Source organism: Mastigoproctus giganteus, chromosome 2 (genome assembly GCF_048544385.1).
Source record: "Mastigoproctus giganteus isolate SK-2022 chromosome 2, ASM4854438v1, whole genome shotgun sequence".
Classification (NCBI taxonomy): domain Eukaryota; kingdom Metazoa; phylum Arthropoda; class Arachnida; order Uropygi; family Thelyphonidae; genus Mastigoproctus; species Mastigoproctus giganteus.
Window position 1 is genome coordinate 240,816,894 of NC_143576.1, and position 27,713 is coordinate 240,844,606.

A 27,713-nucleotide genomic window follows, 5' to 3' on the forward strand; every position below is an offset into this window, starting at 1 on the left:
ATCCAAAGGAACCTCACCCAAATCCAAAGATGCCCTCATAAATAACCTCAGTGGTTCAATACACTTTGCCTCCCTCAAAATTATTGGGTATATGTCATCAACTCTAGGAGCCTTACTTGCCTTTAAGCTCAAATTTTCTAATAAACAGTCACCTGTAATTTCAAAATTCCTAATTTCATGTGGCTCAGTCTCACTTACACAGCCTGTCCTCACCATGAACAGTCTTTTATCAGTAAAGATCAATGCAACATACCTATTCAATTCATCAGAAACATCAGATAGATTATCTAAGACTTTCCCATACCCAGTACAGAAGGTTCCAATCTAATTCATTTTCTTCTTCTTTTTACTCGCATACGTGAAAAACTCCTTGTCCCCATTCTTTGTTCTCTTGGCCAGTGCTTCTTATATTAAGCCTTGGCCTCCCTAACTTTATCTGTGGTACTATTACAGACCAACTTGTAGCTGTTATAGGCTTCAGTACTTTTAGCATCAGTTGCCCTTGGGCCCTTAAACATCCACACCAATACCAATACTTTTCACTGCTGTGTAACTTACCCATGCTATCTTTTTCTGCTCTATTAGACTGGCCAGCTCAGTATTCATCCATCCTAGCATCCTTCTCATGCTATATTTTCTTAATGGTATATATGTATATATCTGCATCTACAGCTTCCATGATTATTGCTTTAAACATATTCCATGATTCTAATGTATTCGGCCTCCTTCTGCAACCCACCAATTTAAACAATTATTAAAATAAAATAATTTATTAAAAGTTATGGAAGGATCAAAGAAATATAAGATGACATACAAGAAATAATTTCCATACTGATCAGCTCGAACCCCAACAGCTAACCCAACAACAATTGCAGGGGCACCTGTCAAAAAAAAAAAAAAAAGTTCAGTTACAATAAACAAATAAATTTTAAATATTAAAAACTTTCAACAGATTAAAATAATTTACTTTTTTTTATTTTTTTCAATTTTACAATAACAAAACAGCACACTTTTGGTTATCTTTTTTAAATGTTATAATAACAAAACAGGCTTAGAAAATGAAAAGAAAAATTTGTTCAGTACCCATAAGCACTTAAAAGTATGGCTGGGGAAATAATTTTAAAACAAGTACATAGTAGACTGGACATTTTTATATAACTCACATGCTGGGTTGGTGTACAAGTTATTACTAGCAACTCAGATGTGTTCTTTTTTTTTTTCTAAAATTTAACATGATGTAATCACATGAAGGGCACAGGGGATGAATGATTAAAGTCCAATTTGGGTCCATTTTAAACTAATAGCTGCATTTAATTATATATTAAAAAAGGCCTTATCAGACAATTAATAAACTGGAAACAACAACAATCACAGCAAGAAATAACATGTTCATGAACTATTAGTGTGCTGCCCAAGAATGATCAGAGCCATTTTCATAAAAACACTGAATGCTGTTTCCCATGTTCAGATTTGCCAGAGGATTGGAGATGTAATATGAATTGGCAGAAAAGAAGACGCCACCACCATTTATGGTTGTCAGTTATTCTTCTAATGTGTTGAACTGGACAGAGTATCTTCAGTTGCTTTATATAAAAGAAAGTGACAAATCTTGACAAAGCCAATAAAGATATTAAAAGTCACAAAGCAATGACCAATATTTCTTTATCACTGTGAATCTTATTTTGGCTCCTTCTGCAGTTTGTAACTTAAAAAAAATAATAATAACATGTATAGATAAAAAAGTTAAAGGAAACAATTTATAAATTAAAAGGATTACATATGACCTTTCAATAAAGTCACAAAATATAAGAGCACTCATCATTTAAAACATTTCTGCTACAAAATGTTTCTGAATATTTGTCTTTGCAACCTACAGAAAATAATAATGTGATGAATTAAATGACAAAAGTGTTTATCTAGACCAGGCCTGGCCAACCCAAACAGTTCTGTGGGCCACCTTGACGAACTACAATTTTCCACGGGCCACACATAAAATAAAACAATCTTTTAAAAATAAAAAATCAAATGCCATAAAAATTTATTTTATCATTAATTTTTATTATATATCTACATCAATGAGATATATTTTTTTTTTTTGCGATTGCTCAATTTTTTAAAATCTACTTCGATATTGGTAGTTGCACATCTTAAATGATTTTCCAGATTTTCATCTGTTATTGAAGCTAGAGATTTACTTTTAACAAATTTCATTTTTGAAAAGAAAGTTTCACAAACGTATGTGGATCCAAAGGTGCTCACAATTTTTTGTGTAAAGAATCTTAATTTGCGATACTTTTCTGCTGTCACATACACGTTGTAAAAGTTGATTTTTGATGTTGTGGTGTGAATGTGTTTTAATTCATTGTTGCACTGTAAATCAATTACTTCCATCTGCAGAGTTTCCAGTTTGAAGAAGGGAAGGAGCGGTGAGGATTCGGAGAAGAACAGCTAGTATTATATTTCTCATTATTTATCATGCCTAGTGCAGCTAGTGAATGATTTCCTACTGATGTAGTCAGTAGCATAAAAAACATCTGGTGGGCCGCAAAAAATAATGTGGCTGGCACACGGGTTGGCCAAGTTTGATCTATACAAATATTCAGTGTGGAAATTGTTTTGTCAAATTGTTTAAATATTAAATTTTTGTATAACTGTTTTGTGTCATCTTATTTAATGCATCATATATTTGGTCAATAAGTGATTTAAGTAACTTACTATACTTCAAATAATCAAACTATTCCAAAAGCCCTTGTGAAGAGGCAATGACAACCAGAGCCCTGAACCTTGGAAAAAATATTACATTATTCATATATTGTAGTTTTCCAATCAATATTTTATTATCCATAATAGTTAAACAAATATCCCATGATTTAAATAAGAAAAGCCAGAATTGTATGGGCATTAGTTTTCACGCAATAAGTCTAAAAAGTGTTGTTTTTTTTTTAATTTTGTAAACTACTCCAGTGAGTGACTCTGATCATTCTTCCCTGTACCCTTTATATGTCAATCATATTCATTTTGTATTGTGCTATAGACAAGCATACCTTTCTTTTGGCAGCAATCTGAAGAAAGGCCCTCCTCTTTTATTTTGTGTCCAGTTTGAAAAAAAATTGTTTCATTATATTTTAAAAATATTATCAAGTTTATTTAATAGCATACACACTATTTTACCAAAAGTACTGGAGCATTAATGGATAATCACACTTTATGCAAAATATGCAGTGCCTTCAAAAAATTCTGTCCATTAATTTTCTTCATGGAAGTGGCTGTTTATTTGAATGCCAAATTTGTAAATAATGTATGTGTCTTCTTATGCATATGGGGCAGTTTACAAATAATTACAATCACTTTTATTGCTGTTGTTGAATGTTTACGAAAGCTCTAGGAGCACACAGAGAGGGCAATATTATGTGGGCCAAAATTAACAACGAGTTGTTCTCAACTTCATGGTGCTACAAGGTTGTTGTAGTTGGTTGTTGTGGGTTTTTTTTGGCACAAGGGCAAAGTGTACCTTTTCATTATTAACTTATGACTGTCTTTAGGGTGCTACAAGGGAAAGGTGAAATTGACTAAGCATACACAGAGAAAAGCAAACGGTGTGTGGAGGACTAGGACTAACCCTAGATAACACCACCATCATTTCAAAAAAGGCTAAATATCCAGCAAAGATGATCAAATAATTAATCCTGCTAGTTTTCAGAATAATAGTAGGTCACTTAACAATTTTATGAATATCCTTCATTTAAGATAAAAAACATCTCATCCCTAAAAAGTATTGCGACATTAAGAAAAAAGACAGCAATGCTTTAAAGATCAGTTTTGAATATGGTTTGATCCCTCCCTTGGCCTATAATGCAGCATGTAGCCTTCATGAAATTTTTTGTACCAATTTATTATATGTCAAGGAAAATATTTCTAGTCTGTTCTGTTGCGGAGCTGGAAAAATTTATTATTTGGGACCCCAGTGCAAATTCTCTAGTAATTGTCATACCCTCTGATATCAGGTAATCAAAATGATCCCTTGTGAGTCCCAGAAAATGACATATAGAACTTTTTTCTGCCATCCACCCCAAAAAATTTTGGTAGAGATCAGTCTGTATGTTTCCACTGGGAGCAGATTGGCATTTGCTTCTGGATAACAGAATGGAAACCATGAATGATCCACTGTTGTAACCTCTCAGATGAATTCTGGATCCCTGTCATGTGCCACTGTGAATTAAAATATCATCACCCTTACTTATATTTAGTCTGCAGTGACACTGGGAAGTACCTGCCACATACAGATTTTTCTTGTGCTCAACTGTGGGCTGAACTGACTGATATGGAAAAATGTGAAGTAACCTCCTGAACACTGATACTAGAGTTTTCCATCACAAACTCAAACACTGCAACTTTTCAACAACTTTTACCAGCCATGCTCATCATCTGCTTCCTTTAATGTCAATTTACTAAACAAATATTGACATTAATTTAAAAAAAAACAACCTTCGTGGAACTCTTAGAAGCAGTTCTGAAATCTTTTTGAGACATTCAAACCAAATATCTTAATTACTGCATAAAATAGCACTTCTGAAAACAACACTCAGAAGGACTGCACTGCTACCAAGAGTTCTATCAATGTTAGAAAAAGTTCAGTTAACATTGCTCACAACTTAACCAGGTTGTGAATTATTGGCAAGCATAAAATAATCAACTGCTTTAGATTCAATAGAACCATAATGATCTAACAGAGTTGTCAAGTTGGTCAGAAGTTGTCACTGATTACTGTGGCAAGAGACCATAATGCTCAACTAACATTTCAATAAGAGGCAAGTTTCTTTCCCCAGGTCTTCTCATAACTGAGTTTCGATTTATTAATAACTTGTATACAGCTGTTGTATTAACATTAGTTGAGGCATATGATGCAAGAAAGCAAGCTTATACAGCATTAGCCAAAAAAAAAAAAAAAAAAAAAAAAAAATCTTTCCCATTTCACCCATCCAGTCACTCCAAATGTTTGTCTAGTTCAGCCTTGAATTTATTTAAGCTATCAACTTCCACAACAACAGATGGAAGTCTGTTCCAGCAATCAACTACCCGTTGGCTAAATGCAAACTTCCACACATCTAATTCTACAACTGTCTTTCCTCAATTTGAATCTATGCCACCCAGGTTCTTAGTCTGAGCAAGCGGAAGTATCCAGTCAGCATTGAGCCTGCTCAAACCATTCAAAGCCTTATACACTTCAATCAGATCACCTCGCAGATGCCTAGTCTCCAGATGCTACAACTTGCAGAACTTAAGTCTTTCTTCATAAGCACACCCCTTTGTCCCTCTCACCAATCTTGTTGCCTTTCTCTGTACTCGTTCTAGCAACTCTACATCCGTAAATAGTGGTAATTTAATTTTTCAATAAAATTTTTGAATGCGTTAAATATATAAAGACCTAGTTCTTTCTTTTAATGAAACCATGCCCAGCAGTTCTTCTCTAGTGCAGAATCATCGAGAAGCATACGGTTAAAAACAAGCAATTGAGCTGTATCACTGATGTCTGTAGATTCATCCAGTTGTAAAGAAAATGACACACAATTAGCAATATGAGCACACAATCGTCCGCTCACATTTTTTTCGATGTGTCGCATCACAGTATTTTGAGATAATTGCAGATCTTGAAGAGCACTATTAATTTCCTTTTTGTTCTTAAAATTTTCAAAAAGAGAATCTTTTATTTCTAAAAATGCATCTTTGATGAACTGATCATCAGAAAATGGTTTGCATTTTTTTGCAAGAAAATGACTCACTTTAAATGATGCTACAGTTACTGCTTTAGATTGTAAATTAGGTGTTATGAAGAAATTTTGTTGTGCAAATAATCTGGATTTAACTTCTTTTAATTTATTTTTTCTAAGGTCACTATTAGGTAAAAAATCTGATTGGTATTTACTATGGAGTGGTTGAAGTACCTTTCTAAATTTATTTTTTTGGGTATAGCCATGGAAGCATTGCAAATCAAATAACATTTTTCTTTTATCATTACAAAAAAGTATTCTAGATCCTCCTCTTTATGACAATGATACATTTTACTCTTTTTCGTAGTATTCATTTTAAATCAAATCATTTTAAAATTAATGCACAGGCACTGTCCAGTTATTAATATTAAGTAAGCTAAATAAGAATTCGACATATACACTATGCTCTGCACAAGGTTGCCTGAATTATCACTAGACAAGCCTAGCGGCTGCGCGGTGACAAGAGCAGTCACGTGTTCAACAGATTGTAATAAGCGCATGCAGTGTGGTGCATAATAATAATACATTTAGATTTTGACTAACCTATTTTTTTATATATATTTAAAATTCATCGTGATCGACCGAAATTAAAGCCGAAATCAACTGGTAGATCGCAATCAACTTGTTGGCCACCCCTGCTATATATATCATTGACAAAACTCCATGCCCTGCTCTGACAGCCCATCTGCACTGCTCAGAGAACTTCATATCTGACTGCACAATTACCCCCAGGTCTTTTTCCTTCTCCACCACCCTGGGTGTAGTACCATAGAGTTGGTACATTTCTGTTCGGTTACTGCTACCTATATGCAGTACTTTGCATTTGTCAATGTTAAACTTCAGTTGCCTAACTTTTCTAGATCCTGTTGCAGTAGCATACTGTGTTTAGTGTCATTAACAACCCTCCAACCTTTGTATCATCTGCAAACTTGGACATTACACCTGATATACCTTCATCAATATAATTGATAAATACACAAAACAACAATGGGTCCAGCACTGAACCCTGGGAGACTCCACTAATAACATTAGTCCACATAGAGCAGTGTCCATTTATTAGCACACTCTGCCATCTCCCATTCAACCATCCCTTTATCCATTGCAGTAACATGCCCTTAATGCCATACTGCTCCAATCTGTAAAGCAGTCTTCCATGTGCAAATAGTATCAATAGCTTTCCTGAAATCCAAGTATATGATATCAAAATTATTTTTAGCATCCAGTTCCTTTGTGACCACCTCGTAGTATCCAATCAAACTGGTCAGACAAGACAAAGCTTTTGGTCCTTGAGGCTGTCACAGACATTCTCTCAGGTGTGCCAAGTTTGCTACTTTGGTCTAAAATGCAGATGGAACTGATATTCGAGTGATACTCATGTCAAGTGGACCTAAGTTCGGAGAAGTCCATTAGTCCACGACAGCCAAATCCTCTGCTTGTACCTTTGCAATGGTGGGACTGTTAGTAATCCTGCACATGCAAGTCCTGAAATACGACACCAACATACTGGAAGTGACCACCCAGATGCAAACCAACATAAGGAGAGGTCGAGGAGTGGCACACACATTATGCAGATGAATGCTGCCCCTTTATATTACCAGGCATTAATAGGTGGTAAATGACTCATCAACCAGTGGAATACCACCACTTTACTTAGAGGAGGCTTGAAGTGGTGGAACCCATATGTTTAGTCTCCAGAGCAAAGCTCAAAGCAACCCTCTCATTTCTTTCATCACGAAGCATGATTGATGTCTTTTGAGGTTATGATGGACATCATGGCAAGATCCAATCTTCCTTACATTTTGAGGGTACAACTCTAAAATGGTGTTCACAGGCCAGGCACTAGACAGTCCGTCACACTGAACCTATTGGTAACTCTTTAGGAGGCTTCCTGATCAGCTAGTGTGTAATCTTGCTGCCTCTAGTCTGCCAGATAGTGACTGGAGGGAACTGGGTAGCATATATGTGAGAGGCATTGTCGAGTCCACGTTATGTCAAGGAACTGGGTATATTCTTGTCATGTGTATGCCATATCCAAAAATTTCCTTACTTCATAGCATGTCCTCTGCACCTTTTCTTATGAGTGAATACATCATAAATTATCAAACTAATAGAACAAACTTATCAACATAAAGATCTAAACCTCCCAAACACTTCCTCATTCATTTCACAAATATACGTGGTCTCAGTTCTAATCTCAATGATGTCCATTTCCACTTACAATCTGCCAAATCCCATGTACTTTTTCTGACAGAATCTCAGTTATTGGTTGATTCAACTACTGCTCATCTTAACTGTCTGAATTATTCTCTGTATGATTCCTTTTGCTTAAAGGTGATAATTCTGCATATGTCCATTCTGATATTCCCTGTCAGAGACTTAGTAATTTGCTGCCTCTATCATTCTCCAAACTCCACTAATCACTAGGAACTCTTTGACTTCCTCTCTTTGACAGAGGTGAGAAGGTCCAACTTTCCTAACAGTGAGGTACTTTTCCTTGGCGATTCTAATGTTCACAACTGTAGCTGACTTCCATTTTCTAGCTACACAGACCCTGCTGGTCGAGATTCTGAGCCTTTTGCAATAGTAATGACTTTGCACAGATTGATAATTTACATACCAGAATACTAGATAATCCTCACCATGCAGGCAACATGCTTGCATCTTTTACTTACAAACAATCCTTCTAAGTACACAGGTGAGTGGTCCTGCAGGCACCTCAGATCACAACTTGGTGATGGTATCTTCTTCAATGGAGCCTTTCTCTTGTGGCCATTCTCAATCTTATGTTGTTTGGCATTACAAGAATGCGAAATGGGATGATCTGCGAGATTTCTTTTCTTCTTTTCCTTGTTTGGATTACCGTTTCAAGTCTTCTGAAGTCAACATTTTCTCAGATCGTGTCAGTGAAATTATTCTTGTAAGGAAGAAATCCTTTATTCAACATTCCACCTTAAAAAGTTGTCCTTTATCTAAACCTTGATTTTGCAATAAATGTGCTAAGGCTGTTCAAGATAAAGTATGTTGCATATCACAATTGGACTACACCGAAGCTTGTAACAATTGTAAAGCAATTATTAATCAGCCCAAACTAGATTTTGAACATACTAAAAGTAGAATGACAAAAGAAGTTGTCAAAATAATAGAGCAAGCTTATCTGCGAAAAGATCTAAACCTCCCAAGGACTTCCTAATTCATTTCACAAATATACGTGGTCTCAATTCCAATCTCAACGATATCCATTTCCACTTGCAGTCTTCCAAACCCCATGTACTTTTTCTGACTGAATCTCAGTTATCAGTTGATTCAACTACTGCTCATCTCAGATGTCCAAATCATTTGCTGTATGATTCCTTTCGCCTCAAAGGTGGTACTTGTGCATATGTCCGTTCTGATATTCCCTGTCAGAGACTTGGCAATTTGGAATCTCCTCTCTTTGATCTTCTCTGGCTTAAAATCTCTCTACCTCATTATGTAAAATTCATCTGTTGTCTCTACCGTTCTCCCAACTCCACTAATCACTTGGAGCTCTTTGACTTCCTCTCTTTGCAACTTGACTTTCTCTAGTCCAACTTTCCTAACAGTGAGGTAATTTTCCTTGGTGATTTTTAACGTTCACAACTCCAGCTGGCTTCCGTTTTCTAGTCACACCGACCCAGCAGGTCGAGATGCTGAGGCTTTTGCAATTACTAATGACCTTGCACAGATTGTTCATTTACCTACAAGAATACCAGACAATCCTAATCATACAGCCAATACGCTTGATCTTTTTCTCACAAACAACCCTTCTAAGTACAAGGTTGAAGTGAGAGGTCCTTTAGGCACTTCAGATCACAACTTGGTGATTGTCTCTTCTCCAATGGAACCTTTATCTCATGGCTATTCCCAACCTCGTATTGTTTGGCATTACAAGAATGCAAAATGGGATGACCTGCGAGACTTCTTTTCTTCTTTTCCTTGGTCTGATTACTGTTTCAAAACTTCTGATGTCAACGTTTGCTCAGATCGTGTCAGTGAAATTATTCTTGCAGGAATGGAATCCTTTATCCCACACTCCACTTTAAAATCTCGTCCTTTATCTAAACCTTGGTTTTCCAATAAATGTGCTAAGGCTGTCCAAGAGAAGAACGTTGCATATCGTAATTGGCTTGTTTCTAATTCTTCAGTTTCATTTTCTGCCTACACCAAAGCTCGCAACAATTGTAAAGCAGTTATTAATCAGTCCAAACTAGAGTTTGAACAGGCTAAGAGTAGAAAACTTGCTTTTTGCCCTAATGGTAGCCGAGCATTCTGGTCTCTTGCCAAAGCTATTGGCTGCAACATTTGCCCATCTCTGCTCCCACCTCTGTCCAAACCAGATGGTTCTGTTGTCACTTCAGCCAAGGATAAAGCTGACCTGCTAGCATCCCATTTTTCTTCCAGCTCATGTATTAATGACCTTGGTAAAACACCTCCCACCATTCCTAACACGCTCCATTCAATGCCTCCTGTGGTCTTCCGTCAAAAGGATATCAGAAGGATTTTGATGAATCTTGATGCTACGAAAGCTCCAGGTCCTGATGGTATTTCTCCACTTGTTCTCAAAACCTGTGCTCCTGAACTTACTCCTATTCTTTGCCGCCTTTTTTCACTTTCTTATTCCAAAGGTGTTTTTCCTTCTGCTTGGAAATTTGCTCATATCCAGCCAGTTCCTAAAAAGGGTGACAAATCCCTCCCATCCAATTACCATCCCATTGCAATTACTTCTACTCTTTCTAAAGTAATGGAGAAATCAATTAACCGCCAACTTTTAAACTACCTAGAAACCTTCCATCTGATCAACGATCGCCAGTATGGATTCCGTCAGTGTCGATCCACTGGTGATATTCTGGCTTATGTTACCCATTTATGGACTAATTCAATGGAAAGGTTCGGTGAAACACAAGTAGTTGCTCTTGACATCTCAAAGGCTTTTGATCGTGTTTGGCATAAAAATCTTCTAAACAAGCTTCCATCTTATGGTTTGCCAACTGTTTTTAGTAATTGGTATCCAGTTTTCTCTCTGATCGCTCAGTGAGGGTGATGGTAGATGGCTTTCTGTCTTCTAACTTCTCCACTAATGCCGGTGTCCCCCAAGGTTCAGTTCTTTCCCCCACTCTTTTCCTCTTGTATATCAATGACCTTCTTCCATTGACTGGAAATCCTATCCATAGTTTTGCCGATGATAGCACGTTGCATTCAACTTTCCATTTTGAGAAACCTTGTCCAGCTCAATCAGCTTCAAGTTCTTGAAAATCTGCTGCCAATTCCTTAAATGCTGATCTTCAGGTAATTCTCCAGTGGGGCAAAGACAACTTAGTTGATTTCATCCCTTCTAAAACTCAATCTTGTCTTATATCTCGCAAAAAGGATTCTTCTGCTCCTATGCTTATCTTTAGTGACACTCCGATTTCTAGGCAAAATGATATATCTCTTTTGGGGATTACCCTGACTTCTAATCTCTTTTGGTACAAGCACATTACAAATATTGCTTCCTCTGCATCTAAAAAACTTGGTTTTCTCTTTCGCTCTCGCCATTACTTTTCTTCCAAACAGCTGCTCACTTTGTATAAATCACAAATCCGCCCTGCCATGGAATATTGTTCCCACATCTGGGGTGGTGCCCCCAAAACCTCTCTCAGGCTTCTTGATTCCATTCAGAAGAGGGCAGTTAGGTTAATTAATGATTCATCTCTAACAGAGTCTCTCCACTCGCTTTCTCATAGACGCACTGTTTCTGCTGCATGCCTCTTCTACAGATACTTCCATGGGCACTGTTCTTCTGAATTGGCTTCTATAATTCCCGCTCTCTCTTTCAAAATAGTCCGAACACGTGCTGCCACCAGCCAACATCCATTTACTGTCCAACTTCAAACCCACAGAACCAACTTTTCATCTTCCTCATTTATTCATTCAACTGCCGTTTTCTGGAACAACCTTCCTTCATACGTATTTCCTGAAAACTACAATCTACAGAAGTTCAAGTCCAATATCAACAAATATCTTCTTTCGTCTTCTCAACCTCCAACCCAAGCACGGTACTAAGTACTATAGGTTCTAATACCTCTCGTGTTTGGGGTTCTCATAAAAAAAAAAAAAAAAAAAAAAAAGAAAACCTGCTTCTTGTCCAAATGGTAGTTGAGCATTCTGGTCTCTTACCAAAGCTATTGGCTGCAACTTTTGACCATCTCTATTCCCAACTCTGTCAAAACTTGATGGTTCTCTTGCCACTTAGGCCAAAGATAAAGCTGAACTGCTAGCATTCTACTTTTCGTCCAACTCGTGTATTGATGTTCTTGGTAAACAACCTCCTATCATTCCCAGTGCACTCCATTCAATGTCTCCTGTGTCAGAGCATGTCAGAGGGGCTTTGAACAATATTGAAGCTAACAAAGCTCCAGGTCCTGATGGTATTTCTCCATTTGTTCTCAAAACCTGTGGTCTTGAACTTACTCCAGTTCTGTGTTGCCTTTTTTTTCACTTTCTTATTCCAAAAGAAATTTGCTCATATTTAGCCAGTTCCTAATAAGGGTGATAAATCCCTCCCATCCAATTATCATCCCATTGCACTACTTCCAATCTTTCTAAAGTAATGGAGAAATCAATTAATCACCAAATCTTAGACTATCTAGAAACATTCCATCTGACCAACGATTGCCAGTATAGATTCCATCAGTGTCGATCCACTAGTGATGATATGGCTTATATTACCCACCTACCAGCAAATTCAATAGAAAAGTTTGGTGAAACTCAAGCAGTTGCTTTTGAAATTTCAAAGGCTTTTGAATGTGTTTGGCTAAAGGTCTTCTTTTTTTTTTTTTTTTTAGGAACATTAGCAACTAAGGCCATATTGCTCCGGTGCGGTGGTCATTCCCTGACCTTTCTGCATGCTCCATATTTGGTGGTGACAGGCTCGAACCCCCGGTCTAATCAAGAAGCTTGTGCTACGCACTGCTGCTCCTTCCCACCTGGCTACGGAGGTGCCTAAAGGTCTTCTAAATAAGCTTCCATCTTAAGGTTTTCCAACTGATTTTTGTAATTAGGTATTCAGGTTTCCTTCTGACCACTCACTGCAGGTGATGGTAGATCACTCTCTGTCTTCTAATTTTTCCACTAATGCTGGCATTCCACAAGGTTCAGTTCTTTCTCCCACTCTTTTCATTTTGTATACTTGTGACCTTCTTCCATTGACCAGAAATCTTATCCATAGTTTTGCTGATGACAGCACATTTCATTTCACATTCCAGTTTAAGAAACTTTGCTCTGCACAAACAGCTTCAGCTTCTCAAATATCCACTACCAATTCCTTAAATGCTGATCTCCAGACAATTCTTCAGTGGGGCAAAGATAACTTGGTTGATTTCAATCCTTCTAAAACTCACCCCTGTCTTATATCTTGCAGAAAGGATTCTTCTGCTCCTATGCTTATCTTCAATGACACTCTGATTTAAAGGCAAGATCATATATCTCTATTGGGGATTACCCTGATTTCTAATATCTCTTGGCATAAGCACGTTACAAACGTTGCTTCCTCTGCAACTTGGGTTTCTCTTTTGCTCTCAGTGTTACTTTTCTTCCAAACAGCTGTTCCCTCTGTACAAATTTAAAATCTGCCCTACCATGAATATTGTTCTCATATTTGGGGCATTGCCCCCCATAACCTGTTTCAGGCTTCTAGACTATTCAAATGAGGGGAGTTAGGTTAATTAATAAACATCTCTTACAACGTCTCTCCACTGTCGGTCTCATAGATGTTTTGTTTCTACTGCATGCCTCTTCTATAGATACTATAGAAGAGTAGTATTCTTCTGAATTGGCTTCTATAATTCCTGCTCTCTCTTCCAAAGCAGTCCAAACATGGACTAAAGCCCATCAACATCCTTTTACTGTTCAACTTCAAACCTGCAGAACCAACTTTTCCTCCTCCTCATTTATTCATTCAACTTCTGTTTCCTGGAGCAACCTTTCTTCATACGTATTTCCTGAAAATTACACTCTACAGAAATTCAAGTCTAATGTCAACAAGTATCTTCTTTCATCTTCTCAACCTTCAACCCATGCACGGTACTTAGGGTTTGGGATCCCGGGATCTCAAATACTGGGATCCCGGTCGTTTTTTTTCCGGTATTGAAATACCAGTATTGATACAAAAAACATTGGTTTTTCGGTACTAATTTAAAAAAAAAAAAATAACTGCTTATAATTTAATCACATAAAGGTTATAAAATCACCTTTATGTGATTATGACATTGTTATCTCTACTAGCAAATATTCGATAAATCATCGATAGGACACCATGCAACATTGCAACCTGTCCACAATTCTTGGACAACTTCATGTCTGACCATATCGTAACTCCCAAGTCCCGTTCCTCCACTACTGACTTTAGTTAAACTCCACCAAGTGTATAAGTTATTTTGGGGTTGCTGTTCCCCAGGTGTAAGACCTTGCATTTTGCTGAATTAAAGCATAGCTGCCACTTTTCTGACCATCCCGTTCATGCATTATAGCCTTAGTCACTGATGTGCCAATAAAACCCAAAACAACCAATCTGACCATCCCGGAAGTCTATCTAGGTCACTCTGAAGAAGAGTGAAAGATCAGTAGAGTAGTTAATGACCACTGCTTGGCAGTGATCATTAACTACTCTACTGATCTTTACATCATCTGCAAGTTTAGACTTCATGCCCTCCATCCCTTCATAGATGTCATTTAAGATAATCAATAACAACAGTGGTCCCAATACTGATACTTGGGATGAGAGAACCGGTGTATTCAGTCTAGTATGATAGTTGGCTTGATACTTGGGAAACCCCACTTCTTACATTAGCCCAATCTGAGGAATAATCAGTTATCACAACCTTCTGCCCAGTGACCTTAAGCCATCATGCTATCCATCTAAGTATGATCCAACTTTTCCCTATGATCCAACTTATAAAGTAACCACTCACGTGGGACTGAGTCAAATGCTTTGCTGAAATCCAAATAAACAATGTCAAAATTATTCCCAAAGTCCAGCTCTTGAGTGACTCTGTCGAAATAGCTTCTTCTCTTCTTCTTCAGTGTATCAATCTATCGACTGGTTTGCCCCTTTGATGAGTTGTCTCCATTTCTCCCGGTCTTGTGCTAGGTGTTTCACTTCTGCATAGCTTTGAAGTCCAGTTTCCTTCAGAATTATATTTATGATTGTGTTTCTTGGTTTTCCTTGTTTTCTTTTTCCTCGTATTTTGCCTTCCAGCACATCCAGTAACATCCCTCTATGCTTCATGGTGTGTCCGATCCATTGTAGCCGTTGTCTTCTGATTCTTCTTAACAATTCTCTTTCTTCTCCTACATGTTGTAAAAAACCATGTTATTACTCATTATTCTGTCCAGCCAATCGTCTCCATTATTCGTCAGCATCACATCTCAAAAGCCTCTAGTTTTTTCAAGTTGGTTTTGTTTAATGTCCATGTTTCTGCTGAATACAAAACAATTAATTAATCTTGTTAGCTTCTTCAAAATAGCTAACCACATTAATTAAACATGAATTTTTCTTTACAAAACCATGTGTGCAGCCTACAGAATTCCATTTCCATCTAAATGATCCTGAATTCCACCCTTGATCATTGCCTCCATGATTTTCCCTACTACTGAAATTAGACTGACCTTTCGGTAATTTCCCGTTACACTCCTAGAACTGCCTTTATGTTCCAATTTATACCAATCCAACGGAATCTCTCCTGAGTACAGTGATGCTCTCATAACTAGCCTTAATGGTTCAATGCACTCACTTGCCGCCTCCTTTAAGATTATAGGGTATATGCCATCAACCACAGGAGCCTTACTCGCCTGTAGGCACAAAAGTTCTTATTAAATAATCATTTGAAATTTCAACATCATTACATTTATTTCAACTTTACTTCCATAATATCTCATTGACACAAAGGGGTTTTTTTATGTAAATATTGATGCAAAGTAACTGTTGAGTTCATCTGCAACTTCAGCTGTGGTACTGCCCCACGTCCATTACATAAGGATCCAATCTGATTTGTCCTTTTTTTTTATTAATGTAAAGAATTCCTTAACTGCACTCTTTGCTCTCTTCTTTATTCCCACTCTTTGCTCTCTGCCAGACTCAGTAAAGATACTATAGTGAAAATTATATTTCGCTTGATAAAACATCTTTCTCCTTCAGAAAATGATGAACATAATTCAACCATGGAAGACCAACATGGAACAGAACATCAGTGTTCCGCAAATTCTTTCCAAAATAAGAAATTGCCTGACTCCAATGAGATTTTAAAAGATGAACTTGAGTTGGAAATTAATGAAATACTTTTAACTATTTTTGCTAAAAAAGTTCAAAGCTTAGAAAATATGTACTGAGATCGTCTCCGATTGTCTCAGTACTAGAACAGAATCTGAAAGGGTGTTTTCTGCTGCTAATCAAATACTGTATGTACCAAAATTAGATCCATTTTAAATGATCATACTATTGATTGCTTATGTTTCTTAAGAGCTCCCTTTATTCGGACAGGTAGTGTAGTGTGGATGCTTAAACATAATTAAACTTTGCAGGAACAATATGTATTTTTTTGTTTTTAGAATAACTGTATTTTTAATGATTTTTTTCAGAATATTTATTATTGCATAAAAGTTTATTTAAAACATGACATGAATTCAAGTAATTACAGTACTTGTTTTTTCCTTACTTTATTGCACCTAACTGTCATCAAAATTTATTGAGAAAAACGTTTGTTTTTCGAATATTTCATAAATTAAAAATATCGAAATACCGGTATTGTAAGCCCTAATGGTACTAAGTACTATAGGTTCTAATACTTCTCATGTTTGGGGGTTCATTAAAAAAAAAAGAAAAAGGCTGCAGTTTTGATGAAAGCCAACTGCAACATGTTTTATTTTTATACCAAATAGCCTTAGCATAGATTTTTGTAAAATCATGGTTTAGATGTGAGGGTCGAATGAAAATAAACAATTTCAGCCCTCAGGAGAAATTTTTAATTTTTAAATTGGGCAAATATTAGTATCAAAAAATTTAAAAGTTATGCAACCAAGGAAAAGATGGTATCGCATGGATCATTCCATTTCACATTCTTGTAAAACCAAATGACAAGGGGAACCACCAAAGAGCATATCACCAAGTTGTGATCTCAGGCACCTAGATGGTCACTAACATTAACTGTATACTTTGAAGGATTGTTGGTGAGGAAGAGATCAAGGGTGTTACATGTGTTTTTAAGATTATCTGGTATTCCAGGAAATAAATGAAAAAGGTGTGTGAGATTATTATTAATAGAACCAGCTGGGTCCATCTAACTAGAAAATTGAAGCCAGCTGGAGTTGAATGCTGGAGAAGAGAAAAAAATCACAAAGGAAAACTACTTCACTATTAGAAAAGTTATACTGAAGAAAATCAAGTTTCAAGGAGAGAAAGTCAAAAGGGTTGAGTGAGTTATGCAGTATAGTGAGCAGTAAAAGCAACATATGAATTTGATAGAATGAGGTAGAGATTTTTAGCCAATGGAATTTTCCAGATTAGGAAGTATAGCCTCTTTAAAGTGGAGGAGATCACAGAGTGAAAAATTACAATAAATGAGATGAGTGGTGGCTAAGGCAACCAGCCAATAGCTGCAATCCTCTCAGAAGAAGTAAAGGGCTTAGCAGATTGCAGATGTAAATGAACATCATGAAAGTAAAAACTGAAAACAATTTGTTTTTGTGTAATAAATTAGGAAGGTTTCTGGGAGGTTTAGTTCTTTTTCATGTGGAGGAGTATGTTGTTAATTGGTACACCATTAATAGCCAGACATGTTGGGGTAGATGTATGAAATGGCTAAATTTGCCCCAGCCTCTATTACTGTTATTGGTTTCACAGAGCAGCAGCATCTTATGCCATATTGTTCCAGTCTGTTATGTCTATAGAAATGCATATTTATGGGCTGATTTGTATGCCATGTGGGTTGAAAAACAATGAATAATTCAAAGCAAGAAACCTTACTTCCTCCATCCAAAATAGGCTAACTACAGTCCTGACTGAACAAGTTTTTTTAATAACTCATTCAGTGACTGACAGGATTTGAACCCAGACTAAACAAATGACAACTGGCAAAATCACTATAATATAATGTAGAACTTAAAACACATAATTCATTCTGTGTGATAAAAAAGGAGGAAAGAAGGTTCAAGGTAAGATTTTTACCAAACTCCTGTTGTACATGTGTATCACAGGAGCATACTGCAGCATGTAATTCCTCAAATATGTTGTTGAGATGATAAAAGAAGTGTCAGTATCAACCACTATCTAATAAACACATATACAAAAAACAAAAAAGAAAAGAAAAACAAAAAAAAAAAAAAAAAAACAAGAAAAAAAAAAGTGAGCCATCTCTAGAAACATTTAATGGACAAAAATAATCTTTATTTTGGATGCACAATGTGCAAAATAAAATAATATTTCCTAATGAAAATATTAATCACATACAATGCAATACTTACCATAACCAATTGAATAATAAAATCTCATTTGTCCATGGTTAATATCTCTCATTTCTGTTAGCATACGATACAGATGGATAGCTTCAAGGAACATCCAAGAGAACACACATAAGAATACATAATGTAACATGATTGCTATTACCTTACATGGAAACTGAAAAAAAAAAAAAAAAAAAAATTTAATATATTAAAAACACCAGTTAGAATTACACTATTTTATGTACATATATATCTTATGGTTTAAACTACTTCAGTAACTACTTCAGTTTAAACTACTTCAATAATAAAATAACCTTGATTTACAAAATTTTATTCAAATGATAACTAGACAGATATATCACTGATGAAATGATTGAAAATAAAGTGATTTGCTCTACTTTTTAAATATTTTATTCAGGATGACAAATAAGTGTGATTATTTGATTTTATCCATGACAAAAATATGACAATGTTAAGATTATTAATTAATTAACCATTTAATGAATTGGGTTGTAAAGTGTTTTTTTAAACCTTTCTGGTTTTTGAAATCATACTGCAAAGGCTCTTTTTTTTTTACTTCATTTAAAACTTTAATAGTAATATAACAAAAAAAAGCATACAACAGGCATGCTTTTTTGGTGTGTGTGTGTTTATTTGGTTTTTAGGAGCATTAGCAACTAAGGCCATACTGCTCCGGGGATATGTGGTGGTCCTCTGTATTTGGTGGTCACGAGCTCGAACCCCGGTCTAATCAAGAAGCATGTGCTACACACTGCTGCTCCTGCCCACGGAGGCGCCATATGTGTGTGTGTGTGCTGATTACACACATCCTCCGTATTTGGTGGTCACGAGCTCGAACCAGATGTGCTGCTGCTCCTGCCCACCTGGCTACGGAGGCGCCATGTGTGTGTGTGTGTGTGTGTGTGTGTGTGTGTGTGTGTGTGTGTGTGTGTGTGTGTGTGTGTGTGTGTGTGTGTGTGTGTGTGTGTGTGCTGATTACACTCAAAAGTTGCTCCTTGATTTTAAATGAAATTTTTATTTGGCATGCCTTATATTATATTCCATTGAAATAAGGATAAGAGGACACAAACTATGTGACACTAAATCAATTTTGTGCAGTGTTCAGCAGCCAAGTGCTGATGAACACCTTTTGTATGGTTTTTACTGTTAGCAGCCAAATGCTGCTAACAGTAAAAACCATACAAAAATAAACAGTGACTGTAATGTTTCAATTGAATTTCCCTAGCCTTTGTCAAATGAAAAAAAACTACAGAAAAACACCTGAAATGACTAAGTTGTAAATAAACCCAGTTTCTTTGCATCTAAAGTGATAATGGACATTTTCTGCAGCTTCTGATATAAAAATTTAAAAAAAGCTAGGTAAATTAGCTAAGATATTACACATGACATCTACATTCATGGTTGTTCAATGTAAGTGCACTCTTTTTCTATACAATTTTTGAAGAATAAATGTTATAGTTATTTACATGTTCAATGGTTCATAGTCTAACTTATTGAACAGTCAGTGCTTTTGCACCATGTTTTTGCTTGTAGTGAACTGTTCAAGCCGATAATTGGCATCAATTTAATAATATCTCATTTTTTTTTTTTTTTTGGTAGTTGTTGGCGTATCGGCTTCTGTGGCCATGGTGCACCTCCCAAGGTTTTTGCAGTACTTTGCTCCAAGCCTGAGGTAGGATTCGAACCCACAACCTTTGGGTTGCCAGGCAGGCATTTTACCCACCTGGCTAGCCCAGTCGGCTATATCTCATATTGTGAATCAACCTTCACAATGAGTTGCCTAGGTATTGCACTGCTTTGAATAAGTGACGCTTCACCAGTGGAGAAGACTAATGTTACTTATTCTCGGCAGATACCACCATCCAGACGGCACCGTTTCAAAGCTTGTTGGCTTACTCATTGGTGGGTGGGTGGGCAGGTACCTTGTTGTTGCAATAGCAACAACCCATTTATGAAGTATAAGTCCACAATATGAGAGATGTCTGATGGTGTGTAATAGTATAAACTAAGGCAATTATTTTGCATTTATCAACTTTAACAGTTCACTATGAGCAAACCATGGTGCAAAAGCACTGACTATTCAATTGTGAATCTTAAGCCTTAATTCCCATTGCTTCGTGCAAAATAATTGCCTTAGTTTTTACTATTACATACCATCAGTCATCTCTCATATTGTGGACTTATACTTCATAACTGGGTTGTCGCTATTGCAACAACAGGGTACCTGCCCACCCACCTACCAATGAGTAAGCCAACAAGCATCGAAACAGTGCCGTCTGGGTAGTGGTATCCACCAAGAATAAGTAACATTAGTCTTCTCCACTGGGGAAGCAGTGCAATACCTGGGAAACTTGTTGTGAAGGTTGATTCACAATATGAGATACAATTAAATGATGCCAATGTAGTGAACTGTTCGACTTGAACAGTTCACTACAAGCAAAACATGGTGCAAAAGCGCTGACCATTCAATAGTGAATCTTAAGCATAGTCCCATTGCTTCATGCAAAATAATTGCCATAGTCTAACTTATATAACAGACAAGCTGAGAGTGATCTTATCTAGCTTGAAATCAACATCATGGCAACATGGTTAGTATACAACAAAAAATAGTGAAACAGAAAAACCCAAAAAATCACGAGGAAGAATAAAACTTTATTCTTCTCCTAGAAGAATAAAACTTTATTCAAAATTTTATAACAAATATGAAAAATCAAGTAAACAACAAATGAAATGAAATAGAGCGGTATAGAAATAATTTTATTTTTAAAAGAGTTACACTGAGTGATCACTGAATTATGACCACCTACCTAATACCATGTTGGGCCATTCCATACAGATAACAGCTGCTATTTGCCTAGGCATTGACTCCTCTAGATGTCTGAAGACATCCACATGCTTTCCACAGTGTCAGAAGAGATGACAGTTGCAAATCTGCATGCCTCACATTGGACCACCCATGCACAGTATGGCCCAATGACACAGCATTTTATTGTCTTGGAAGATCCCATTTTTTTCCAGAAAAAAATGTAACATGGCAGGGTGCATGTTTGTTGTTTGGTTTTTAGGAGCATTAGCAACTAAGGCCATATTGCTCCGGGAATATGCGGTGGTCACTCCCTGACCTTTCCGCATCCTCCATATTTGGTGGTGACGGGCTCGAACCCCGGTCTAATCAAGAAGCGTGTGCTACGCACTGTTGCTCCTTCCCACCTGGCTACGGAGGTGCCAGGCAGGGTGCATATGGTCTCCTAAAAGCTGCTGGTAGACCTCATCAGTGAAACTTTGGTCCACACACACCAGGAGTCCTAGCTCTTGCCAACAAAACATACCTCATATTAAGCAACCATGCCCACCTACTCACGGTGCCCATTATCCATGTCACCTGCATGGATAATGGGCACCGTGCATTATGGGTCCGTGGACTCATGTTGCTTGTGCCACACACAAAGGTGCCTGTCAGTGTGCTGCACCAGGTAACCAATTGGATTTGTCCGACCAGCACACTTGTTACCAGTCCTCCAGTGTCCAACTAACACATTACTGACACCACAGCATTTGTCGTTGACACAGAGGTGAGAAGAGGTTGTCTGCTGTGGAACCCAATATGTCTGAGTGTGCTGCACATCATCATTCAGGATACCATTGTTGCATTCCCCATGTATTGTGAAGTCAACCGTTGAATAGTGACTGACGTTGAGCACGTACGATGCAATGCACCCTTCGCCCACCACAAACATCTACCTTGTGTAATTCTTTACAATTCAGTTGGTGGGAAGTTATTTGACACCATTCTTTGTTCACCTTAATCACAGTAGGTCATGAGCAACTGACAAGACATGCCATATCTGATATAGAAGCACCCGGCAAACAGCTTCCAAAATCATGCCCTTTTGAAACTCCATGATATCTTTATTACATCCCACAACTATCACTTTGTCACTCTGACTTACGTGACCAGATACAAATTACCAATGCTTTAGCGTACGAAGCTGTTTAGCTTTTCATAATGCAAGCTATGCGGCATAGTTCATTATGGATAGGGTAGTAATAATTCAGTGATCACTGAGTGTATATCACAGCTTTAAAATTTTTAGTTATATAATACTCATTCATTCACTTAGTTTAAAACTAAGCTATTTGTTAACATTAAGTAGGTATATAATTGATAATAATTAAATGAATATTTACCTCTTGTTGAACGAGAGATCTACGCATTTTAAGTGCAATAAGAAATAATAACTCAGCAATAAAGATACAGGAAACTAGGTTCTTGTGAATTGTGTTACTGTTTGTCTGTAATCCTCTCAGCAGACAGAATACCACAAATGACAGAAGAAGTAATATTAGAGATAATACAATTCCTATATAAGATACAACGTCCTGTGCTGTTGATTCTTCCATAAAATACTGTAACATAAAAAAGTAACAAGCTTACAAAGAATATTTAGAGATACAGTCATAAAATTTTGTTTTATATATATTTAATGTAGGTACAGTAAATTTAATTCCAACGGTCTTAAAAATCCAATGATTCAGAATTTGAGTGAGCTAGCTAGCATTTTACAAGTTTATTTATCTAATTTTATTTTTAGAATACCCTCTCAAATGCTAATGTACAAAATGGAATTGATACAGAAACTTTCATTGATTTTGCTTTAGAGACTAAGGAAAAAATAGATAAATATTTGAAGGCTGTTCATTCCTAACAGAATTATGCTGTATATCTTATATAACTTTTTTTTGTATGTTCAATGTGTGTGTGTGTGTGTGTGTGTGTGTGTGTGTGTGTGTGTGTGTGTGTGTGTGTGTGTGTGTGTGTGTGTGTGTGTGTACATGCTTTGGGAGTTTAGTGGCACATAGGCAGCAGTGCTTATGGTGTACTTTGCAATAGCAAGCAAGTGTTTGTAACTCAGGGAACTGGTCATGTAATTTATCAACCCATGTGTTTTTTAAGCCTTGATATATTATATACTGGGAATACTTAGTTTATCATTTATAATTAATTTAGCATATAGGATAAAAATTAATCATGTTAAGAAATTTTAAAGCTTTTAATTTTCACAGAGTTTAATTATTAATAGACTATATCCAATCACATTATAAAAGATTTGGCAATAGGAAACTAGTAAACTGCTTCTGAAAGCCACAGCAAACTTTTCTAATGGAACCAAAGTACTGAACAACTCCCAAAAATCAGTGTTATCATAGCTGAGTTTAATGTTACTTCTTCTACATATAGTAGTAGAAGTGGCATGTGATGCTTGTTATTTGGTTTTTAGGAGCATTAGCAACTAAGGCCATGTTGCTCCGGGATATGCGGTGGTCATTTCCCTGACCTTTCCGTATCCTCCGTATTTGGTGGTGACGGGCTTGAACCCCGGTCTAATCAAGAAGCGTGTGCTATGCACTGCTGCTCCTTCCCACCTGGCTACGGAGTCGCCCGGCATGTGATGCAAGAAAGCAATTTGTTCCAGCAATTAACCACCCGCTGGCTAAAGACAAATTTCCATACATCTATTCTATGTCTGACTTTCCTTAATTTAAATTAATGGCCCCTTAGGTTTGTAATCTGAACAAGTGGAAGAATCCCATCAGAATTCAGCGTGCTCAACCCATTCAAGGCCTTATACACCTCAATCAGATCACCATGCAGGTGTCTAGTCTCCAGCCGCTGCAATTTGCAGAACTTAAGCCTCTCTTGGTAAGAGAATCCCTTCATTCCCCTCACCAATCTTGTTGCCCTTCTCTGTACATGCTCAAGCAAATCTACATCCTTCCTAAAATGAAGCCTCCAGACCTGTAAGCAGTATTCAAGGCGTTGCCTGACCATTACCTTATATAGAGGGATAATCACCTCCTTTTCCCTGTTAGCAAAATTCCTATATATCACTGACAAAACTGCATGACCTGCCCTGGCAGCCTGTCTGCATTGCTCAGAAAACTTCATATCTGACTGCACAATTACTCTCAGGTCTTGTTCATTTTCTACCACGTTAAGTGTAGTACCACACAGTTGGTACGTTTCTCTGGGGTTACTTCTACCCATATGCAGTACTTTGCATTTGTCAAGGTTAAACTTCAGTTGCCACTTCTCAGCCCATCTGCCCAAATTTTTTAGATCCTGTCGCAGTAGCACACTGCCATTACTGTCATTAACAACCCTGCCAACCTTTGTATCATCTGCAAACTTCGACACTAAGCCTGATATACCTTCATCAATATCATTGATAAATATACAAAACAACAGTGGACCCAACACTGAACCCTGTGGGACTCCACTAATAACATTAGTCCACGAAGAGCAGCACCCATTGATTATCACCCTCTGTCTTCTCCCACTCAACCATCCTTTTATCCATTGTAGCAATTTACCCTTAATACCATTCTGCTCTAATATGATATTAAAGAGCAAGAACTAAAACAACAAAGATTGTTTCAGTGTTAATATTTTGTCTTTGTATACTTTACAGTTTTATGTATTTCTTATTACTTTATTACATAAAATAATGGCTAGAAAAAAAAAATTTGCATACATACCAAAATCAAGCATTTTTCTCAAAAAAAGTTTTTCGTTTAAACTTAAATTTTTGATTTTGGTTTAAATGAGGACTAGGTAAATATTTTCAGATAAATGCAGAATAAGCCAAAATATCTGATAAACTGGCACTGCTGCAGTTTCAATAATGCTGGATTATAAGAATTCTACTGTACTCAAGTCATTTACAAATATATTAAAAACAATAATAAAGTATCTACATAAATAATTTGACAAGATGGTAAAATAAAGAAGAAACTGTGAGAGGATGACTAAAAATCGATTTCTGTTTATATTCTGTCTAATTGTTTTACTGAAGCTGATATACAAGCACAACAGTTAATAGTAGGGCATTCATTTTTTGTAGTAGCAGCACACAGGCTGTATCTTGTAATGTGTGTAACTTTGTCTGCTTACATCACACCACAACTGCACTAAGCCAAATTTTGTTCAAAGGCTTACATTATCATACCATCAGAAAAAATACGAGCAAAACTTAGTAAATATTATATTTCTTCCTATCACATACTTTAAACATTGCTGAAATGCCAAATACTTTTTCCCATTCAGCAGTGTTTACACTAACAAGTTCAGTCAATGTGGCACAGTGACATAAAGTAACAGTGACATGAAAAGCATAGAGTACATCATTGTTAATTGATGGTGAATGACTAAATTTCATATTTTATATGGGCATTAGAAATGTGTATTTGTAAAGCTGTTAAAAACTTTTTTTTTATTTGGTATACATGTATTGTTTATTACTGCAGAGCAGGAAATTTAGTCAAGTAAAAGTGGTTGTTGTTGTTTGTTATATGGTTTTTAGGAGCATTAACAACTATGGCCATATTGCTCTAGGGGTATGCGGTGGTCATTCCCTGACCTTTCTGCATCCTCCGTATTTGGTGGTCATGGGCTTGAACCCTGGTCTAATCAAGAAGTGTGTGCTACACACTGCTGCTCCTGCCCGCATGTCTATGGAGGTGCCCAGTAAAAGTGGTTGAATAGCCATATCATTACCTGAAATATTCTTGTCTTATCAGAAGAACACAGACTTTCAGCTTACTCTACGTGTTCACAGCAAAATGACAGGTAGACACAGGTCAAGTTAATGAGACAGCATGTCGAGAAATTTTAGTCATTGGAACTTTATACAACAGAAAGAGATGAGAAGAATTTGCAATGCTGGTCATTAATAAATGTGCAAAAATTTCCTTACAGAAAGTGAGCGTATTGGCAGGCATTTTATCCTGTGACCATAATAGATTAGTGTCAATTCTGTACCTAAAATGGTAATTAAAAATTATGATTAATGATACTGAATATGTAAATAAATATAAATGACTTATAGAAACAGTGACTGATAAGAGGCTTATCCCTTTATAGCCAATATTTCCAGATGTCATTTTTTCTAGTTTAACTAGGGACTGATGACATCATTACTCTTTCTTGGACACCATGCATAAGATAACATAAAATTAAAAATTTGTGAATATAATTTGCTTTCAGCCAGAGAGAAATTAACACAAATTTTCATCTGGTGTTTTGGAAGTGTATAGTTTGAAAAATTTTAAGGAAGGATTAGACAAATTATTAGAAGGGACAGACAGATGATGTACTCTTTTTTGATTGATGCAGTATAAGCTTGCATCATACAAGTCAATGTTGAAAAAAAGCCGTGACTTAGGATTGAATTTGAAAGTGTCTGCAATTCTGCCTAGACACAATAGGAAGGAGTATATGATGAGAGCCTTGTGGATCAATTCGGCCCTGGAGAGATTGTGCAAGGCTCAAGGGGTAGAATTTTTCACAACTGGTCTGTGCTTGTTAACAGGAGAGACTGCTTCTACAGGGATAGGATACACTTAAATAGAAAGGGTGCAAGAATATTTGCTGATGCTATTGAGGCAGAGTTAAGTGGGTTGGAAAACTGCTAGCTTGAGGGGGGGGGACTATATAGACTAATAAATTAACAGTAGCAGCTGGCAGAGGTGAAAGTGATTCTTGCACTGCTTCTACTGAAATGAGCAGCAGCCTGGAAAACAAGGTACAGGGGATTCCAGAGACTGCTGGGAGTCATTGCAGAAGAAGTAAATACATGGGCTGGGTTAGGGTAGTAAAAGAATAGGAAGAGGTGCACATATACTTGTGTGTACACCAATGCTACGAGTTTGGTAAATAAATTTGATGAATTTGAGGTGTTCGTCAAAACTTCAAAGGCAGATATTGTTGGGATAACAGAGACGAGGTGTCACACAGATATAAGGAATGCAGAACTGGAATTTGGGGATTACAATGTGTACAGAAAGGATAGACAGGATAAGAAGGGAGGAGGGGTTATGCTATTAGTTAAGAAACATAAAATCCAAGGAAGTACAGCCAGTAGACATGGCTGGACAGTACAGTGTTGAGACAGTTTGGTGTGACATAAGCACTGGGAAAGCAAAATTGAGAGTAGGAGTGTGTTATAGGTCTAATGACTCTGAGTATATTAAACAACTGTACAGAGAAATAGAGTGGGCCAGTAAATCAGTGTATCTTATAATGGGGAATTTTAATTTCCCAGATATTGACTGGAATTTGTGGGTTGGTCACTCACACACTATCAAGGCTTTTGTGGATTTACTGGATGACTGTTTTCTACAGCAGCATGTTCGGGAGGCAACTAGAGGGAGTAATACTCTTGATCTGATTATCAGTAGTGATACTTCATGCATTAAGAATCTGCAGATAAAGGAACCACTAGGTGGCAGTGATCACAATGTGCTGGAATGGGATTTACTCAAAGAGGTAACTACCATCAGGGGTAAAGGGAAGGAATTTTGCTTTCGTAAAGGTGACTATGGTGGTCTGAGACAGTATTTAAATTCTATACAGTGGGACCAACTGATGATGTT

The 27,713-nt window shown here is 36.8% G+C and overlaps 1 protein-coding gene across 4 annotated transcripts in view; it reads right to left on the minus strand.

Moving 5' to 3' along the window:
• Positions 1-27,713, minus strand: part of LOC150090305 (protocadherin-like wing polarity protein stan) — a 426,116-nt gene that overhangs the window by 72,511 nt on the left and 325,892 nt on the right. For all 4 annotated transcript variants that reach the window (XM_090389794.1, XM_090389793.1, XM_090389795.1 and 1 more), the window contains 3 exons: positions 22,470-22,688; positions 18,282-18,435; positions 815-881 (listed from right to left, as the gene is read on the minus strand). In XM_090389794.1, coding sequence (XP_090245920.1) covers positions 815-881; positions 18,282-18,435; positions 22,470-22,688 — 440 coding nt within the window. The remainder of the gene's footprint in view (positions 1-814; positions 882-18,281; positions 18,436-22,469; positions 22,689-27,713) is intronic.